Source organism: Sciurus carolinensis, chromosome 12 (genome assembly GCF_902686445.1).
Source record: "Sciurus carolinensis chromosome 12, mSciCar1.2, whole genome shotgun sequence".
Classification (NCBI taxonomy): Eukaryota; Metazoa; Chordata; class Mammalia; order Rodentia; family Sciuridae; genus Sciurus; species Sciurus carolinensis.
Window position 1 is genome coordinate 4,058,311 of NC_062224.1, and position 21,232 is coordinate 4,079,542.

At 34.9% G+C, this 21,232-nt stretch overlaps 1 protein-coding gene across 4 annotated transcripts in view; it reads right to left on the bottom strand.

Annotated features, from left to right (window-relative positions):
- Ero1b (endoplasmic reticulum oxidoreductase 1 beta) overlaps positions 1–21,232 on the bottom strand; it is a 54,270-nt gene that overhangs the window by 3,127 nt on the left and 29,911 nt on the right. For 2 of the 4 annotated variants that reach the window (XM_047520562.1, XM_047520564.1), the window contains exons 6-16: positions 17,191–17,264; positions 13,754–13,874; positions 13,608–13,654; positions 11,108–11,119; positions 8,881–8,907; positions 5,973–6,065; positions 5,602–5,848; positions 4,722–4,791; positions 4,486–4,572; positions 3,249–3,382; positions 935–991 (exon numbers count right to left, since the gene is read on the bottom strand). In XM_047520562.1, the coding sequence (XP_047376518.1) occupies positions 935–991; positions 3,249–3,382; positions 4,486–4,572; positions 4,722–4,791; positions 5,602–5,848; positions 5,973–6,065; positions 8,881–8,907; positions 11,108–11,119; positions 13,608–13,654; positions 13,754–13,874; positions 17,191–17,264 (969 nt within the window). Of the gene's footprint in view, positions 1–112; positions 992–3,248; positions 3,383–4,485; positions 4,573–4,721; positions 4,792–5,601; positions 5,849–5,972; positions 6,066–8,880; positions 8,908–11,107; positions 11,120–13,607; positions 13,655–13,753; positions 13,875–17,190; positions 17,265–21,232 lie in introns of those variants that run through there. The other 2 variants (XM_047520565.1, XM_047520563.1) reach the window with 1 other exon arrangement.

Consider the following 21,232-nt stretch of genomic DNA (forward strand, 5'->3'; position numbering starts at 1 on the left):
TTCAAAATTAAATCCTTTAAAAATGTTTACTGTAAAATAGCAAATTTGTAAATACAATTAACTGGCATATATTCATAAATCCCCTTCATATTTTATCAAGAAATAATCCATTAAATAAATACGCAGCATTTTTTTTTTCTTTCCTTTCCTCAAAGTAACTGACAATATCTAAAATTAGGAGAGGAACAAGACAGGCAAAGTCAGAAGGTGATCTATTAGTTCTAGGTAAAGAATGCTCCTGCGCCAGCCCCATACACAGACTGGACCCTTGTGCAGTGAGCATGATAGAGCACTTACCTTCACCAACACAAGTCCTTTAGGCAAAAAACAAAACTGCAGTCTCTACAAGAATATCAAAAACCAATGGAACTGAAGCTGAAGTCCTGGGGATCTTAAGGAACCCCTGTGCCATTCACTGAAAGGGCCACTGACCACAAGGACAGCCGCACACTACAGAAGGCAATACACAAAGTGCCAGGCAAGGCTAAAAATGTTAAATCACAGATACATTTTTTGTGATACTAGCCCTAAGCAACATTGGTTCCCTAACTCTTTTCCACAAAAGACTGAACTGTGTTACTAGGATAGGGAAAGTCATTTAAAGTTTGACAATTGGAAATAAAGGATAATAGAATAAAAACAAAACCAACTCAAAACAAATGGAATAGAAAAATACTCAACAGAAACACATGAAATTAAACAGAATTAGTATAATTTACATGTTTTAAAAGTATATACTTCATTTATAAATATTTCTAAATGATAATCTATTAAGGGTCATAAATATTCAAGTGAACATTTGAATTTTCTCTTTTAAGAGTTCAGAATTCTTGAAGTCTTAGAAGATTAGTCTCTCTCTGCTGAATGTCCAAGACTAAAAGGCTTCACCCAGCCACTGTATGTCTCTACTTGGACATAGAAAAGCCTTTATTACCTATTGTGTTGTAATAAGACTTTAAAATTCTGTAACTCTCTTATACTTGTAGAGAGCCTATAGGAGAAAAAGAAAAGCATATTAGTACATATAGCTAGTATAATGTGTACTGGTTTCAAATTCCTGATATTGTTACAGGCCACAATTGAAAGCAAAATCTAAAGTAAAAATAATAATAAGAATACTGAACACTGAGGATTCCAATTTCTAAATCAATATGCTATAATCTCTTATAAAGACTGACAAAACTACAGTTCTTTGGTTTTGGTTTAGAACAGGCAAAGGAAGCCAGTTACTTATTATCAACAGATCAATAGATTAATGATGGAAAGTGATATGAAAATAACTCACAATGATAAAGAATCTCAGATTATTTATGTTTTCCCTCATAAATTCATTATGTACACACCTCTCCAAATGACTATTCCTTTCTAGTTGCTCCCCAAACACACTGATTTTCTTTATGTCATTGCCTGCTGAGGGTAAAGACTGCTTCCTGCTGAGTCCCTCCCTATTCCCTGTACCCATCTACATTTATCAGTGTGTGATTACTGACATACCAAACGAATGAAGCAGAGCTTCTCAGGCCAGGCCCAGGAGTATGAATCAGAGCTTCTCAGGCCAAGCCTAGGAGTAAAACTCTGGGATGGGAATCAAAAAAATAATTCTACAAGCTCAATTCTCTTTAGGTACAATTCAGAGCTGATACAAGAAACAGCCAATGTTTCTCCTTCCCTATAGCTTAGGGTGATGTAATACATAGTATATTAAGCTCCTTTCTTTACTCAAGTACTTCAAAAGTTACCATTTAGTGAGAGCTTAGGGCATATCAGGCAATGTTCTGAGCCCATACATGTAAGATTTCAATAAACATTAAAAATGCTACAAGGTAGATATAATTACATTTTACATTTTAAGAAAGCCAAGGCTCAAATAAAAATTTTCTCAGGGTCACCAGCTAGTAGGTAGGTACTAAATTAAGATTGTTTTGTCCTCCTCATTTTACAATTTAGAAAGGAAACTTGCTAGCAGAGCAGTGATTTTTACTGGGCCAACACTGCTAATAAATGACAGCTAGGATCCCTGGACTTGAAGACCTGATTCCAAGTCTAGAACTCTCTAGCAAACAATAAAGATCAGGGTCTCTATATATAAAGAAGTAAGGCTGCAAGTGTGAGACCCAGGGATATTTTAATAAAATTCTCAATTTTCTCTTCTTCCTAATTTTACTTGGGTTTATAATACATTTAAATTATTTAAAATCCTTTTCATTTCAATTTCATTTTAAATTAATTTAAATTTCATTCAGTTTCTCCTATGTTATCTTTCTACAGGCCTCTTAAGTGGGTAGACTGAATTTTTCATGAAATGCAAATTAACAATGGAGATTCTATTCATCTTATGTTTCAAATCTTAACATACATAATTTTTAAATATAGGAAAGCAACAAGTAAAAATCATTGCTATTTCTATTTTTAAATTAACTGCCTCTCTAACTTAAAAATGCATACTAAGAAAACATAAGCAATAATCTTTGTATCACCTGGTACCTTATTTTTTTGTTCTTATATCTTCTTGAATTTTTGCCCTATCTTCCCAAAACAGCATAGCATTATTTTCTGTGACTTTTTTAAAAATATTTTTTTTTAGTTGAGTTGTCAATGGACCTTTATTTTATTTGTATGCAGTGCAGAGAATCGAACCAGTGCCTTACACATGCTAGGCAAGTGCTCTACCACTGAGCTACAATCCCAGCCCTCTGTGACTCTTTTCCTTCTACTGTTTTGTATTCCCCAATTAGTTGGCACTGCATGTGTCTCTGTAGGTAAATACAAATTATTTTTGATACCACTATGGTATAAACAAACAAGACTATATATCTGTAAACAAATAAATGGGTTGTAAGTGAAAGAAAGAAAAGTACTTGACAGCTTAGGAACTAAAGAGCAGACAAAGGTCAAATTTTTTTTCTTTGATAACTTTCATGACCACTTTTTTTTCTACTATGGTACCTGAACAAATCATGGCCCCTTAAAGACAAGATCATTAGGAGACTATCATCCCCACAAAATTAAGGAGTAAACAGAAAACCTAGCAACTGGAAAACTATTAACTTCTCCTATGACCTATAAAGAAACTGACCTGTCTGCCTGGAAGCTGCTCTAAACCAACTGAGTCCAGGTATAACACAATAATAGCATCTTTCTATCAACAAACCAAAACAAACTGTACTTCAGGGGACAAGATGATCTTTGCAGTTTGTCGAATGAAACCTGCAGGGGAATCAAGCCTCTGCAGTGGAAACGGCTCTTACCTTCCGAAAGCATTTAAAAGAGCAACTATTTCCTGCCGAGTTAGCTGGAAGCCTTTGGATGGACTGTTCTCTGGAAGCTTTTGGATTTCTTTTTCAGAAAATAGTATCTTCAAGGCAGTTCCTAAACCCTGAGTCTAAAGAAAACATTAATGAACTGACAATTAACTTTATATAGTAAGAAGTACTATGAAGATTTCAAGAAACTCACATGAACTGATCTTTTCACCAAAATATTAAACTACACACAGTTACTCCTGGCAGGTTATGAATGAGATAAACTTAGGTAACTATTAAGGAAACCTGAGCTAACACTGTTGGGTCTGTAGTCTCACAAATTACTAAAATGCCTGTTTTACAACCTTAAAACATTACATCAGGACTATAGTGTCTGACTTTTAACCTTGAAAGCATTTATTTTCAAGCAGTGCTGGGAGTAGAACCCAGGGCCTCACGCATGGTAGGCAAGCACTCTACTATAAAGTGTGGCCTCCAGTCCCATTGAAAGCTTTTTTTTTTTTTTAACAGCCCCAGGCAATTCAAATCTTAGAGATTATTAGTGATAAGTCTACTTATTAATTTCTCAATTATTGCACTAGAGCAAAAGATAATTTTTATTTCAGTACAGCCTCCATTAAAATAATTGTCTCTTCATTTTTTTGTAACTACTTATCCTCTTTGAAAGAAAATATCAAACAATTCTTTTTCATTATTCAGAATAACAGATCTACCTAGTAGAGCTTTCACATTTTGTGATTAAAACAAATTCAATGACCAAAATTAGATATTTAAATTTTATAATTGTATTTTACTTTTTATGTAAACATATACAATTTTCTTTTCACAACCACCAACTTCAGAAATAAATCTGAGATTGTATCAATAGACACAGATACAATAAAATTACAATCATTAATGCAGACTACAAAAAACATCTTTATACATGTGCATGTAACACATAGTCTAATGGTATTTTATCATCAATGGAACAAATGGGCTAGATTGTGGCTCAGTGGTAGAGCGCTCGTGTAGTAGCACATGTGAGGTACTGGGTTTGGTATTTTATATTAAAAATATTTAATATTTTTTATGAAAAAAATAAAGTTATTTTAAAAAGTAACAAAAACTGCACTTTGGATCTATTTCTAAACTCTAACGCAATGAACAATGAGGACATTCTAATAAAAATTTTGAACTCGGTGGAAAAATTTAAGATCAAAAGGAAAGATATCACACATACCTGTAATTTCCCCCACAATCTGCATTTGTCACATCCAACACAGTCCATGATACGGGAAATATTCTTGAAATGTAACCGGAATTCCTCCTATCATGCAGAAAATATTTTCAGTCTAATTAAACTTTTAAAATTAAGACAGAACTGGGGAATTAAAGGGTCTAGATGAGCAAGATTAAAAGACAACAGCAAATAGCTCCCCACCATCTCCCCCATTCAATATATATATATTTTTTTACCTTTAATGACTTGGCCCCCTTTTTGTTGCCTGCAAACATGGATTTCTCATCAAAGTGCATGGGAAAGGACCTGATGAAATGACAATATTATAGTAAGTTACAGATGAAAAATGAGCACTCTGTATTAGAGTTTTGGTAGACTTTTCTTCCCTATAAATATTTAAAAGTCATTATTTACTTATAACAAAGGAAGGTGACAAAGAGTTCACATATACACTGTTTAATAGAAGACTAAAGCAAGCTTTGAAATTTTTAAGATTAACATTTTAAAGAAATTACATGACAAAATAATCTAAAAGAAAATTATGAATACACAATACTCGTTTTTAAAAATGTAATACCTAAGTACTTTTTGATTTAACTTTTCCATGCTCACTCATTAACAACCAGTACACTTACGTTTTAGACTAAGCATGATACCACCCAAATTTAAATAGTGATGAACACAAAGTTGGCAGAAAGAGCATTAAAGTAGCATTAAATTTTGATACTACATAAAACCTTAAGTCATATTTTAAAATATAACCTGCTCTCAATAAAGCTTTATAGATGCTTGTATTTAGCATTTTTAGAAATATTTTCTATTGATCATTTATTTTGCCTTCTCAGTTCTTTCTCTTTTATTTTTTGGTACTGGGGATTGAACCCAGGGGCACCCAACCACTAAGTCACATCCCCAGCCCTTTTTTTTATTTTATTAAGACAGGGCCTCACTGTTACTGAGGCTGGCTTTGAACTCTCAATCCTCCTGCCTCAACCTCCCAAGCCGCTGGGATTACAGGTGTGCACCACCGTGCCTGGCTCTTTCCCTAACTTTTAGTAGTCAGTTTTTATTGCCCTTCAAGAACCACCTCATCTGAACAGAGTTCAGGCTTCTTACTTGGTATCTTGAAATATACTCAGTAGAAGGGTCTTGGTGTCAGCATCATCTTCTATATTTCCAGTGTAAAGATCAACGATCGAGCGCTCAAAATAGGGGGCCACCTTTGATAAAGCTCGAAGCTCAATCAAGTATAAAAAGTACAGATTCTTCAGTCTCCTTGGACCTTCTCCCTTTGTTTCCACAGGGTCAAAGCGGCGTTTAAATTCTTTGATATTAGGTCCCCAGCTAGGTGTACCCCAGGTTTCTAAAAAGAAAGAGAAATGCATTACATTCTTTTAGTAAAGAGGACATTTTGTTCTAAAGAATTATTTTCCCCAATAACCTTTACACTAATAGAAGGCAAAACCTCCACTTAAAAATCTAATTACCTTCCAAAAGATAATTTGCACATAGATGTAAATTGATACTGGCATGAAGTCCTGATATAAGTTTATAGAAGACTCTCTTCTCCAGACACAAACCTATTCAGAAAAATATCGAAAAATAAATCATGTCCATTTAGATAACAGAAATATTGACTCAATGAGATTCAGTACATGGACTTTTAAAAACATTTGTTCTTTTCAGCTATACATAACAGTAGAATGTATTGTGACATATCATACATAGATGGAGTATAACTTCCCATTCTTGTGGTTGTACATGGTATGGAGTTTCACTGGTTGTGTATTCATATATGAACATAGGAAAGTAATGCCTGATTCATTCTACTGTCTTTACTATTCCCATTCCCCCTCCCCCCTTCCACTTTATCTAATCCAATGAACTTCTATTCTCCCCACCCTCTTACTGTGTGTTAGCATCCACATATCAGGGAGAACATTTGGCCTTTGGTTTTTTGGGATTGGCTCATTTCACTTAGCATGATATTCTCCAGTTCCATCCATTTCTTGGCAAATGCCATAATTTCATTCTTCTTTATGACTAATATTCTACTGTGTATATATTCCACATTTTCCTTATCCACTCATCTGTTGATGAGCTAGGTTGGTTTCATAGCTTAGCTATTGTGAATTGAGCTGCTATAAGCATTGATGTGGCTGCATCACTGTAGTATGCTGATTTTAAGTCCTTTGGGTATTATGTCGAAGAAGGGGATAACAGGGTCAAATGGTGGTTCCATGGAATTTTTTTTAAAGTTAAGATTCGATGACATTAAAAATAAATCGAGAAGTAATATATAAACAATTAGATTGAGGTTCTCTTACTGGAAGATAACATTAGATTTTGGCTTTAGAATAGCGTTAACTGAATATGATAAGAACTTAATGCAGAGTAAGAGAAAAGGTCTGGGCTCCTGCAGCTGCAAACTCTAAGGATGCGGCTGGCAAGCTCCCAGAAGGCAACAGCACAGGTTTCTATGACTAAGGCTAAGAATTTACTGAGCCAACAGCATGATGAAGTCACTGCTTTAACTTAACAATAACAGTTTTCCCATGTCCCTTCCCTCCTCATGTTTTTTCTTTGAACTTACTTGGTAGTGGAGAAAAGGGTCTTATCAACCTTTTGCCCTAAAACTCTCCAGCTGATTAAATATTCCACTTATAACACTTGAACTCAGAAAACAGACATCTAGAAATTTCAACTAATTAAATGTATGTTGACTATCTGATATATAAGCAGAGTCCTATCAGATGGAGTTCAGCAATGTAATGGAAGATTTTTTTAACTGACCCACCCAGGCTTTTGCTCAAAATTTATTGAGATCAAGATAATCCCACCATCCTATCCTACATTTTAAGATTTTTCTCTTACAATGAGAGTAACATACATTGTGAGTACACTTAATGCCACTGAACAGTGAACTTTAAAATGGTTAAGATGGGCTGGGGATGTAGCTCAGTAGCAGAGAATGTGCTTTGCCTGCATAAGGCCCTGGGTTTGATCCCCAGCAACAAAAATAAAGTAAGAAAGGTTAAGATAGTAAATTTCATGTTGTATCTTACCACAATAAAAGAAGAAAAAATTTAGGAGAGTAGTATCTTTTATAAGTTTTTTTTATTATATGAAAATGTTTTAAGAATCCAGTGGATGCAGAGCAACTAGCCTTTTCCCCTTTTCACCACCCAACAGGGTTTGTTGCTTTGTTTTATTTTGTTAATACCCTCTTCTCCAGGGGGAGATGAGCTTCAACACTGGAAAGGAAGGTATAGTCTCATTTACAGACTGGGCAAATTTTCTTAATTTAACAATCTCTATGTAGGTTACTTTGTATCTTGTCAAGATCTTTCAGATTATCAATTTTTTGTGCCCTACCATAGAGGACTCTGAAGCAAACAGCCTCAAACAGGAAAAAAAATTCTTTTCAGATCACATTCTCTAATTCAGAATTCTTGCTAGAATACTTAAATTGTCCTGGATGGAAACTAAAAGGTAGAAATTAATTAAGTTCTACTATGTAGCTTCCTCCTAAAAATATAAGGTTAGTTTTGAATGTTATAATAGCAAGGGATACAAACTACAAATAGATTTAATGACATACAATATGAATAGATTTAATATAGCATGAAAATGAAAATTTTCATCAAATCTGTTATCGAGTAGCAAAATGATCAAATTTTAAGTTCACTTCACAAGGACAGGCTGCTGTCTCTTCCTCTGGGGAGAGCCTGCTCCTCCCTTGAGTGTGTATTCCTTGCTTTACCCCAAAGGCATCTCTCTTTTGAGACTGCCACCTCCTCCTCCTCCTCCCCCCTTGAATATATACCTACTTACCTGAATAAACCTCTGCCTATGCTTTTGGGGGAGGGAAGGACATTTCAGCTTTCTATTGTAACATTTTATATTTCATTACAGAAAATAAAGGAATACCAAGCATCTAATGCACTGGGATCTATAATGCTTCATCTTTTAATTAGACAAATTTGGACTATATTAACATGGGTGAACATGTTCAGAACTTTCTGAATTCAATATATCTCCCCTCATTTTACAAATTCCAAGGTGAATGCCTCTACTTTAAAAACAGATTTGCTTACTGATCACTAGAAAAATAGTTTGGATGAGCACTACATACAGAATGAATAAGACTAGGGAACAGTTATGGAAACCTAATGACAGTATCTGGCCTGTGTATTCACCCACTGGTTTTTGGCTGACCAATATCCTCAAGCTTTTCATATAATTTTATCCCCAAATATAAGACATAAGCTAATTTCTTTTTAACACTGTCAAAATTTGTTGTCTAGGTAATAAAATCTTAAAACTTAAAGAAACATACTCAATATTTCTTTGTACAAAAAGTCAGTAAACTTAAAAAACAGACATTAAGTTTACCTTCTAGCCATGTATAGAATGATTCTCCTAGACAGAGAGAGAGAGAATTGGGTTAAAATATTTTAAAAGTTCATTTATAAACTAGAATGAATTAGGTCTATAAAATACTTAGTATGAGAGATTAAACAGTTATCTCTAATGTCTACTGATTTGGGTGAAATGAAAAAATAGGCATATGGTTCTAGAAAATAAAGCCCATAAGTAATTTAAGTAACTCTGGAGAAATGTTTTTTAAAAATTATTTTTAGTTGTAGATGGATATGATACCTTTTACTTATTTTCATGTGGTGCTGAGCATCGAACTCAGTGACTCACACAAGCACTCTACCACTGAGCTACAACCCCAGCCCCTGGAGAATGTTCTTATAAATGATATTCTGATTATTAAAATGTCTGAGAAAACATTTCAGTCTCAATATTAAGTAAATCTTAATTCATCCAAAGTTTAAATATCCAAAAGCATGGGGATAAAACAATTAAAAATCTTAAGTTTGTTCTTAATGAAAACAATCACAGCACATTTTTTAAATTCCAGAAAAAATAATGAATTGGATACAAAAATCAAGTTACTAATTACTTCATTTTTCCTATGCCAATAAACCTAGATATATTTCCTTAATTATCTAAGACTAAGTTTCAAGGAATAATTTTAAAAACCCTTAATTTTCAATATAATTCTTCAGAAAAGCAAGTGTACAGACTAGAAAGGAGCTTGACTAACCTGTGTATTAACGTCATAATATCTGTTGCTGGGGTTGAGAATAGCAAAGCATACAAAAATTCAGAGAGTAGGAATAAGTGCAAGAGATCTACTGTACAACATGGTGACTACAGTTAATATCAATGTATCATATTCTTGAAATCTGCTGAGAGGATTTTGAGTGTTGCCACTTAAAAACAATTGAGGAAATATGTATAGTACTTAGACTATTTTAGCCATTCTACAATGTATACACACTTCAAAACACCATGCTGGATATAATAAATATATATAATTTTGTGAATTAAAAAAATTATTCCTGGCCCAATATTGTTCTGGGTAAGAAAACAAACAAACATGGCAGTCAAGAAAGATAAAATTGTTACTGTACTTCCTAAATTTCTATTTTTTTTTTTTTTCAATTGAGGTAAGAGTGACAGAAAACCCAACATACAGAGGAAGTGGGTAAGGGGGTCTAGGAGATAAATTCCATGATGTGACTTCCTTTGCCTCCTGAGTTTTAAGACCTTACAAACATCTCTCTACAGAGTGATTCATTTAACTGTTCTTGTTTATTCAAAAAAACCTAATTCTACAAGATAAATCTCTGCCTTCAATAATTTGGCCTCAATCCAGCGCTTTAAAGGACCAATAACATAGTTTTCCCCACTGCTAACAGGGTGGTCTTCTTATCTCCCAACAGGCTTTTTGACTCTTTCATGCTCACCTCGTAGGTTCATGCTACTTCCTCCAAGCTTGTACTGTCTAATACTACTAGCCCAAATCTGTTCCTTTATTTAAAATTCATATCAAAGCCACCACCGTCAGTAAGCGTTTCCATTTCATTCCAGCAGCATGCAACGTGTTTCACCTGAGGAGTTGCACCACCTTCTGCTTAGAGCAGGTACCACGCGCTTCTTCCCTTGGTTTCATTATTAAGCAGGGTGCGTATTATTCTTCCTGTGCATGTCAGCTCCCAAGGGAAGGCCCAGTGTTCTGCCCATCTCCTATCCTGCCCAGTGCCCACTGCAGTGCCTTTGATCACAGATAAGGAAACTTTCAACTCACTACCTCAGCTGTTTGGGGTACCTTATAATGGATGTTCATTCAGTCACCTGAAGTAAGCAAGTGTTGTCAAGTGTTACATTCAGAACTCACGTTATAAAGTTCAAAATCAGGAAGAAAATAAAGAGGTACTATATTATCAGTAAAACTATGTTAAATTTACTTCATTTCCTCAGAATATATTCAAATAGATTTTAATAACCAGAAAATGGGAAATTCTGAAAGTGAAGCCACTTTCTGTATTATACACTTAGATAACATGGTCTTTATATATATTTTTTTAACACAGAATAACTTTATTAAGAAATAATCTTGTTTTCAGTCACTGGTAGCTATTTTCTGAGGGGGAAAAAAGGATCTACATTTTCTTTTGAATTAAAAGAAGAAAAAATCCAATTTTGACAATTGAAAACATTTCTTCTATTCTTGGAGTCAATATAAAACACAGGAGTTTCAACTCACCATCATCTTCACCTAAAAAAAAGAAAATGAAAATTTCAGAAAATGTCTTCAATAGTTCAGATTCTAGAATGAATCCTATTTATTTTAATATAAGATTAAAACTTCTTATTTGTTAAACTATTCCTTATATCTTAAACCTTGGTCAGTGCTAAGTCATTCTGAAACATGACTTCTTTTTTTTGGGGGGGAAATCACATAATGGAGTTTATTAAGCAAACAGAGTGTCTCCCTGCAGGGTAAGAGAGAAAATGAGAGGAAAAGAAAGGGAAAGAGAAAGGGCGCACGCTAGAGAGTGGAAAAGCGAGGAGGAGAGAGAAAGCAAGTGAGTAGGAGACAGAAAGCAAGAGAAAAGCTCTTTTTTTTTTTTTTTAATGTTTTAGTTGTTAATGGACCTTTATTTTACTTATTATTTATTTATTTGCAGTGCTGAGTATCAAACTTCGTGCCTCACACATGCTAGGTGAGCACTCTACCACTGAGTCACAACCCCAGCGAAACTTGGCTTCTTAATAAGAGTACAAGTTAAAGATTTCCATGTTTTATGCAAAAAAAAGACATTAGAAAGCGACAACCATAAAGAACACTAGTTTCAGTAATTAACAAGGATATACAATCCTTCAACCATGTGTACACAACTTCTCTGAATATGTGTTTCCAAGCTGCTATGCTTCTCTCTAGCACAGCCCTGCATGTAAGCATCAGGGGAGGGCTGCCCCAGGGTGCTGAGAGGCAGGAAAGGACCAGGAGGCTGAGAACTCAGCTCCACAGATCATCTGTGCCAGCTTCATCTAAGGGTCCCTGAGGGGGAAAATGTTCTTGTGCTCAAAATTTTTTAGAAAAACAGTTGTAGAAGCCTAGCTGTTACGACTCAGGAATGGTGCAGAAAAACAGAGCTGAGAAGGCTGAAGAGCTCTCCGGTAGCATTCCAGTGGAGACAGCTTGCTCCCAGGACCCGTGAGCCGTGGAGCTGTTTCATAAAAGCTGTGGCAGCTGGAGCCCTGCCTCTCCTCTGGCCTAGCTTTCTTCTTTTATACTTTTTCCTTCTTTTCTTCTCTTCTGTCACTCTAATGTATCCTTCCTCTCTTCTTTTCCAGCAGTTTCATGTCTGATTTACCATAACATGAAATGAGTTTCTTAGTACTTGGTGGTTTTAAGTGAATTATTTTATTTTTGGCTTTAAAAGTAGAAAAGATAACCTTGGAGAAGCATGGAAGAATTCCTTCCAAACTCTACTGTGGAACAGAAAGCACTCAATATAACTTCTATGTTGCTTCAATTTTTATAAAATTTTATATAATTAAAACCTTTAGGTTGAAAAGAGAAAAGTTCCAAGGCAAAAGCAGTAAAGAGTAAGAAGCCATGCCTTTTTCAAGGTCCAATTTCCTTCTCCAGGCAGTTCAGAATAAATGTGGAGAAGAACATTCCCCACATTTTGACAGTGAGCATCTACCAGCAGCCAATGCATTCAATTCTTCCAAGTCTATCTGGTCCTCAGAAAGGCCAAAAGATACAAATCTAGACCAGAAAATTCAATTTCTTAATCCTGGTCTGAAGAAAATATCAGACTGGCAGGTTAGTAACAGGGTTGCTCCTAGGGTTTGGTTCCTGAGGACAGAATGAGCACATCCCAGCCGATTTCGGTGATGCTGTCAAAGCATCACACCTCAAGCTTTTCCAACAGTCACATTTTTCAAAGTGAAAAGTGAACCTGGCACTGCACTGACATTACCTGCTGAAACCATCTACCAAGAAGCTCTGTTAGTGGCAACAATATCTTACACCATCTCAGTTTTTATATTTGAATGAATTGAAAGTAAACAAAATTTACAATTTAGTTTCACACTGGCCACATTTCATGTGGTCCATGTGGCAACAGGCTACTTTATAGGATGAAGGTCTAGAGCACTGCTGAACGCAGTCTGAATGCCTCGACTCTTCCTGTTCAAAGTGTGTTGGGGGGTCAGCATCCCAGGCAGTGCATGGGAGTTCCTCAGGACCCTGCGCCCCACCACAGGCTTACAGCAGCAGAGCCTGCTCATAAACCAGGCTCCCAGGGAATCTGCACACACACCGAGGCTTGAGAAGCACTGTGATGGGCCACTGGTTCTGAAATTGAGCGGCACCCTGGAACAATCTGGAGAGTTTGTAAAACATGGACACCTAGATCCTCATCCCAAGGTTTCTAAACTTCACTACTACAGAGCATTTGAATTTTTAAAAGTTTCCCAGGAAAGCTCTGGCATATGTGGATCATTCACATGTTCTAATTTATTCTATATAAAGTTTCTATTTTAGGGTTGACCCATAGCAGGGACTCAAAAAATGACAGTAATTATAGAAGACATGTATAGGAATCTTAAGACTTACCTACAAAATAATCTCACACTTTTGTTAATCATTCAAGTTAACAAAAATATAAAAGTTGAAAATCTTTCCTTATATAGTTATGAAGACACTTTATAAACAATTTTTAAAAGCATGAAAATGTATAAAAACCCACCTCGACTTGGGGCCAGAGGATTTAAAGGCCGATAAACAGATCTAGGCCTAAAAAAACACAAAACCCAAATCATAAAATGGTTTGACTTTGATACATAATCTTTTTCCATCAGAAATAATTATTTCCTCTTCCCCTCTCCCTGTTACTTGAAACAGTTCTCTTCATAGATGCTGTTCCACACTCTCCATGCCGAGGAACCCTTATAGCCGGTGTAACGCTCTGGGTTCAGCAACAGATCCACATACTGGGCAGCAGGAGATCTTTCATCTGAACGAGAAACGATTCATAAAAGTCATCCATATCTCAGCACTTGCCTAGAATTCAGCATTATAAAGCAAACAGAACTATGCAAGAGCTGGGAAAATGCTATGCTTTTCAAGTAATTCCCAACCTACATGGTAGAGTGGTTTGCACACATGTAACTGTACTTGACCCAGCATTTGTAAAACTTGGACAAATTACCTGAAAGGAAAAAGCAATTTCTCCCTTTCCTTTGGATACTCAGTGCTCTTAAGAAAAGTAACATCCCTTACCTTATTAGTTTTAGCCACCTAGGAATGAAAAGATCTAACAGAACCATAACCGGTTTTATTATTTTGTATGACTTCTTCTCTAAGTATATACCCAACTAACATGGACTTGGAAACACTGATTTAAGACGTTTATATTAAAAATACAGATTTCCCTGAGTGCAATGGCACATGCCTATAATCCTGGCTCTTCAGAAGGCTGAGGCAGAAGGATCATAAATTTAAGGCCAGCATTGGTAACTTAGTGAAACCCTGTCTCAAAAACAGAAAACTAATAAAGGCTGGAGATGGAGCTCAATGGTAGAGCATCCCTGGGTTTCAATTCCCAATGCTATTCAAACAAAAACAAAACAACCTTCCTGCTACTCTAGAGTCTACATGGGACTTATAAAGCAATTGGCTCAATAAGTTTGTGATTCAAATCTGATTACTCATAGAGCAATACACTAGTTTTTTTTAACTAGTAAAATATAACACTACTAAAGTGTAAAATCATGCCATTTAGACAATTTATGAACCTATTACTTCATTCAACAAATATTTATTAAGCACCTACCAGTCCAGGCACTGTTCTTGGCACTAGCAGTGAACCAGCAAGATGAAGCCCTAGAGCAGCTTACAACCTAGTTGGAAAGGACCATGAACCCACAGGACATATACCATCAGGTGTTTGTCAGTGGTGGGGATGGATGGATGGAAACCATAAGTGCAGAGAGTCAGAGTGATCATGGTTACTATTCTGTCAGACATGAGAGAAGTCTTCTTTGACATTTGAGCAGAAACATGAACCAAAGAAGAGTCAAGCCATGAATAAAGACAATAGCAAAAATAGAGTAGGAGAGGAAGAGCAGTTTACCTTAGTGGATATTAAACTGCCAAATTATTTAAAAACTATTTGATCTTTAGAGATCATCTTCCATTCAAATGGAGACAACAACAACAAAACAGTGGAGAACACAAACATGGATATTTTTCCTAATAAAATAGGGTAAATTTTCTTCGTAGTTTAATTTTAATCCACTGAATTTAGATAACAGGAATAACTAAACAATAATTCTCAAGCTTCACTGACTGTAATAAAAATTATCAGTATAAATCAGTGGGAAACAGATTAACATTATTATTCCAAAGAGTAGTAGCAACTCAATTAGTAAATAGCATGGTTTTATATGTATATGAATTACATAAAATATAAAAATTCCTATTTTAAATATATAATCCTAAAAATCTTAAAGTGGTTTTATATAAGTTCTCCTAAGACATCGCTTCCATTTTAACAATTAAAAAACTAATATTTTAAAAAATAGTTAACATTTATATTAATGATGGGAAATCTAGCACAAACTTACTTATGCAAATAATCCTTGCAACTAAGTAGTATTTTTTTTAATTTAAATTTTTTTTTTTTAGTTGTCTATGGACCTTTATTTATTTATAGGTGGTGCTGAGAATCGAACCCAGTGCTTCACACATGTGAGGCAAGTGCTCCACCCCTGAGCCACAACCCCAGTCCCAAACTAAGCAGTATTTTTATGAAATAACCCAATTTAGGGGCTGGGTCTGTAGCTCAATGGTTAAGCGCTTGCCTGGCATGTGTCAGATACTGGATTTGATCCTCAGCACCATATAAAAATAAACAAAATAAAAGTTCTTGTGCCCATCTACAGCTAAAAAACATTTTAAAAATCCAATTTACTATAAAAATAATATATATATTCATGAAAATGATTAGTCAGAAAACCTATTGAATAATCATGATTAAATTATTTTAATCAAAGAGGTAAAATGATAAATTGGAAAGAAGTGATTATAGTATTAAACACTCAAATATAATTAGAGCAACAACAAAAGAGTAAATAAGAGTAAGCAGTGATATGAGTACTTAATATAGACATAATGTCTTGCTCTATAAGTATCATAATGGAGATTATTTCCTAAATGCTCATTTGTATGTATACACTGGTATACGGAGAAATCTCTCAAATATTTCTTTTAAATTTCTCTGCTGAAATGATATAAACCATAACATTCCACCTCCCATTATTCTTCTCAATTCACCATCCTATAGTAGAAGCCACTGAAACACACTTCATTGTAATGTAGACCCATAGCACAGTTCTACCTGTGAACCCTTTTTAAACATTTAGAAAGTGGCATGATTACTTTAGATCCTTGAAGAATTCAGAAAAACTTCTATCCATTTCCAACTGTGCATGCTTGAACCCAATTCTTGCCTGCCACCAAAAATTTCACAGTACCAAGGTAAAAGGTGAGAAGAGGCCAAATGAATGATTTCAGTCTACAAAGCACAGTTCTATGGAAATATCCTATAGATCAAAAGTTCTGAATCACTGCAGTTACCTTCGAAGTGGTAGTTACCCTGTGGGACAGCATCCTGCCTATGTATTTTCCAGCAGACTCTTGGAAAGAGACCTACTGTGGGGAAATTCAATTATCACCCTCCCAATATTGGAGGGCATCTTTATATGAGTTTGTTGAAACCTCCAGCAAATGCCAGGGTAAACATTTTTATAATATGTTCTCAGACCTATATAATCAAGTGTCTTCAAATGAAGATCCATGGGACATGGTGTGTTGTAATGGAGAGAACACAGATTTTGAATTCAGAGGACTGAATTCTGCTTCAGCCTCTTGCTAGTATGATTTTGGGCAAGTTATTGAGTCCTTTTTAAAATTTTTTTTAGTTGTAGATGGATATGACTTTATTGTTTTAATGTGGTGCTGAGGATCAAACCTAGTACCTCCCATGTGCTAGGCAAGCACTCTACACTGAGTCACAACCTCAGCCCCCATTTAGTCTTTTTGAGACTCAGTTTTCTCAGATACAAAATAATATATACCCATTAAGCTAGCTATAAAGACAAAAGTATTTAAGGCACTTAATACTAGGAACATAGGTTCTCCATATATGCTGTTATAAATAAGTTCTATATAGCAAAATTCAGTGTTTAAGCTGTAACTCAGATTATATTTTTATTTAAATGTCTTACTAAAAAGGTTAAAGTTAAGATAATTACAAATTTTTTTATTACCATCAAGTTCACAAAAGTGATCCTGTGAATCATCATATCTTGCCCAGTCAATGAAAGCTTCTTTGCTTTGATTACTATGGGAAAGAGGAATAAAAAGAAAAATGATTCAATTTGGGATTAAAAATTCTAACAAAGTATTCTAGTATAGTTAAAATAATCATCTAAGGTACTTTTTTATTAGATGAATTTCAAATTTCATTATTAGTGGTCACACAAATAATGAAAACAAGTTATATAAAAAACAGATACAGTAATTTCACAAGTGATTTATATTTCTTAACTACACTAAAACAATTATTATCCCTAGCTCAAAAATAATTTTGAGGCAGGCACAGTGGTGCATGCATGTCTGTAACCCAAGCAACTCAGGAGGATGCAAATCAAAGGCAGCCTGGGCAACTTAGCAAGACCCTGTCTTAAAATTTAAAAAAAGGGCTGGGGATATAGCTCAGTGGTACAGCACCCTGAGTTCAATCTCCCATACCATTAAAATAATAATTTTGACTAAAAATTAATTTATAAATACATAAAACTTATAAATGCAAACAAGCTGCCTTTTTCAAATGACTTAGAAATTATAGTAATGTTTATGTTTTTCCTTAAGTAGGAATCAGATTTACTTTCCGAATTTTTAAAATTGAAATTGAATTGCTTCTATATTGATAGAATCCAAAATACTATTTCTACAACTCTCCATCTAATGTAGTATCTCACTAGTTACACCAAAGTCACCTTCTTCATGGAGTTATCACTCATTTTACATCCTACCTCACATTTAGAAAATCTACGGTAAAGATTTCTAACTTGAGGAACTGAACAGGAACAACTTCATTAATTCTAACTAACTTTGACCTACATTCATTTTTATCTATATTCAGGTCTCTGTCTTGAACACATGATGGCAACATCTATCAAAGAAGCATCATGTTGCTACCCTTCTTTATTCACTACACAAAGGAAAAAAACAAGGTAAAAAATATGTATAAAGTATAAATCAGATAATGTTTAATGTGTAATGTTATCACAGCCAAGAATTTATTTTGCACTTGAGAAACTGCTATATAACCACTACAATGAATAGTTTAAGGTTGGTTGCACTATGTAATTTTTCAATTCAATTTACCATAGGATATTTTTTCAATGGGAATAATTAACAAATTAATGGAAACATTTGTATCATAGCTGATTCAGTTGAAATATTACACCACAAACAAGAATGCCTAAGATCTAAAATGACAACTATCGTTGTTTAATAAGATAAATCTTATATTGAAAATAAGAAGTCAATTCCTTTTTTTCTGGTTAACAATATCAGGGACTTGGAAGAACTTTTTTCTTTAGGCATTGTTATTTGATAAGGCTTTCCTAAGTATTTCAATCTAATACTTGCCTAAGACATTTTAGTGGAAAAGAACTGAATATTCATCTAAAGTTAACAGAGCTTGCCCAGTGTGGTTTATACATGATCTAGAAAGGTCTAGAGGTCACCTACTGCAGCTTTTCAAAAAGACAGTTTGGGGATGGATGCAAAGCTATTTAGGTAAGAATTTCTTGGGCTTAACCCAATGCTTCAATAAAGATGTTGCTCTGAGTTACAGTCACAGTTTTCAATTGGGAAACAAGTAGTTAGAGAAGGAAAGGGATAAAAATTAAAAAGCAGCATGAGAAATCAGGAAGTGGGAAGACAGGGGAATAGATATGATAGGCAGTCTTAATTGTGATGACGTTTTCTGAGTATACACACGTCAAATCGAACTGTGTGCTTTCCATAGTGCAGTGCATTATATGACAATTATACCTCAAAATAAAGCTATTTAAAAATTATATTACCAACTGTTGGAGAAGATATGGAACTAACAACTTTTATACGCTGCTAGTAGTAACATAACTTGCTACAGCAATTTTGGAAAGTCACTTGGCAATAATTTCACTACTAGGGGTATTCCCCTAGAAATGTACACGTGCGCTAAAATGTTTGTGAAATGTTCCCTTAGCAGAAAACACCAAGATATCAACAATAGGATGGAAATACTACAGAATACAATATATCAACAAAAAATAAAATTTTCTATGCTCAAGAACATGAATCTCTGTGCTGTGGTTGTGGCTCAGTGGTAGAGCACTTGCCTAGTATGTGTGAGGTACTGGGTTTGATTCTCAGTACCACATATAAATAAGTAAATAAAATAAAGGTCCATCAACAATATTAAAAAAAATATGACTCTCACAGACATGTTAAATTTAACAAGGTGAACACAAAAGAGTATGTTCCATATTATTCCATTTATATGAACTGGCTAAACCAATTTCTAACGATGTAACTCAAAATCATGGTTAATTTTGGAAGGTGATAACAGCTAGGAAGGTATCCATGAAAATCTTCTGGGTAGTAAGTATATTGTTCTGGATGATAGCTACAGAGGTGGGTTTACTCTGTAAAATAAAACTGAACTTTACACTTATATTTTATTGTGTATTATAAATTTTTAAAAAACTAGTAACTCCAGCAAAAACCTATAAGCAAAATTAAAAGATAACAAAGGATTATTACTACATTATATGCCCACAAATAAGTATTAAGTTAAAGATCCAACCCCCTCAATTGACAAACAATGATGAAGAATACAAACAGCAAATTCTCCTCAAAATATTGCAAGGAACTTAGACCTTAGGTCATCTCTTCACACTCACTCCTTATGATCTTGTTCAGGTTTACAGCTATTAAATATCACAAATTCACTAGCTGACTCCCAGACCCCTCCCCTAATCAGACTTGTATATCCAACTGCTCCAACTGGATGTCTTACAGGGAGCTCAAACCTACCTAGTCAAGGTTCCATCAGCCTTGTTCTTCCTGCAGGTGTCAGCTGCAAATCTCAGTCATCCCTACAGCTCCTTTTTCATACTCCATACCTGATCCTTCAGCAAAGACTGTCAGCTCTATCTTCAAATGTGTCCAGAATCTGACACTTTCTGTGACTTCCACTGCTGTCACCTGTCTAACCACCACAGATCTTATTTGGATTGCTACAGTATCTCACAACCAGGCTTGGGGCTCCCTAAACATACTCCCTAATTCCAGTGCTTAAGATGCCTCGGTCACCTTTGTTTCCACTTCTACAAAAGCAGTATTCCTACAAGTGCTCTCTAGGCTCTACAAGATCTCCACCTCTCTCTCTCTCTGCCTCCATCTCTTGAATTTTTTTAATCCTTTTTTTTTTTTTGGTATTTATTTATTTTTAATTAATTTTTTTTTTTAATTTTTACAGACTGCATTTTGATTCATTGTACACAAATGGGGTACAACTTTTCATTTCTATGGTTGTACACAATGTAGATTCACACCATTCATGTAATCATAAATATACATAGGGTAATATTGTTTCATTCTACTAACTTTCCATTCCCCACCCCCACCCATTTTCCTCTATACCATCCAAGTTCCTTCATTCTTCTCTTCCCTCCCCACCCCCACTTGTTATATATCATCATCCACTTGTTATATATCATCAGAGAAAACATTTGGCCTTTGGTTTTTTGGGTTCGGCCTTATTTCACTTAACATGATATTTTCCAACTTCATCCATTTACCAGCAAATGCCATAATTTTATTCTTCTTTATGGCTGAGTAATATTACATTGTGTATATATACCATGGTTTCTTTATCCATTCATCTATCAAAGGGCATCAAGGTTAGTTCCACCATCTGGCTATTGTGAATTGAGCTGTGATGAACATTGATGTGGCTGTATCTCTGTAGCATACTGATTTTAAGTCCTTTGGGTATAGGCCGAGGAGTGGGATAGCTGGGTCAAATAGTGGGTCCATTCCAAGTTTTCTGAGGAATCTCCACACTGCTTTCCAGAGTGGCTGCACCAATTTGCTGAGTTCCACCAGCAGCGTATGAGTGTGCATCTTTTCCCACATCCACTCCAATACTTATCATTGCTTTTGTTCTTGATAATAGTCATTCTAATTGGAGTTAGATGAAATCTTAGGGTGGTTTTAATTTGCATTTTTCTAATTACTAGGGATGATGAG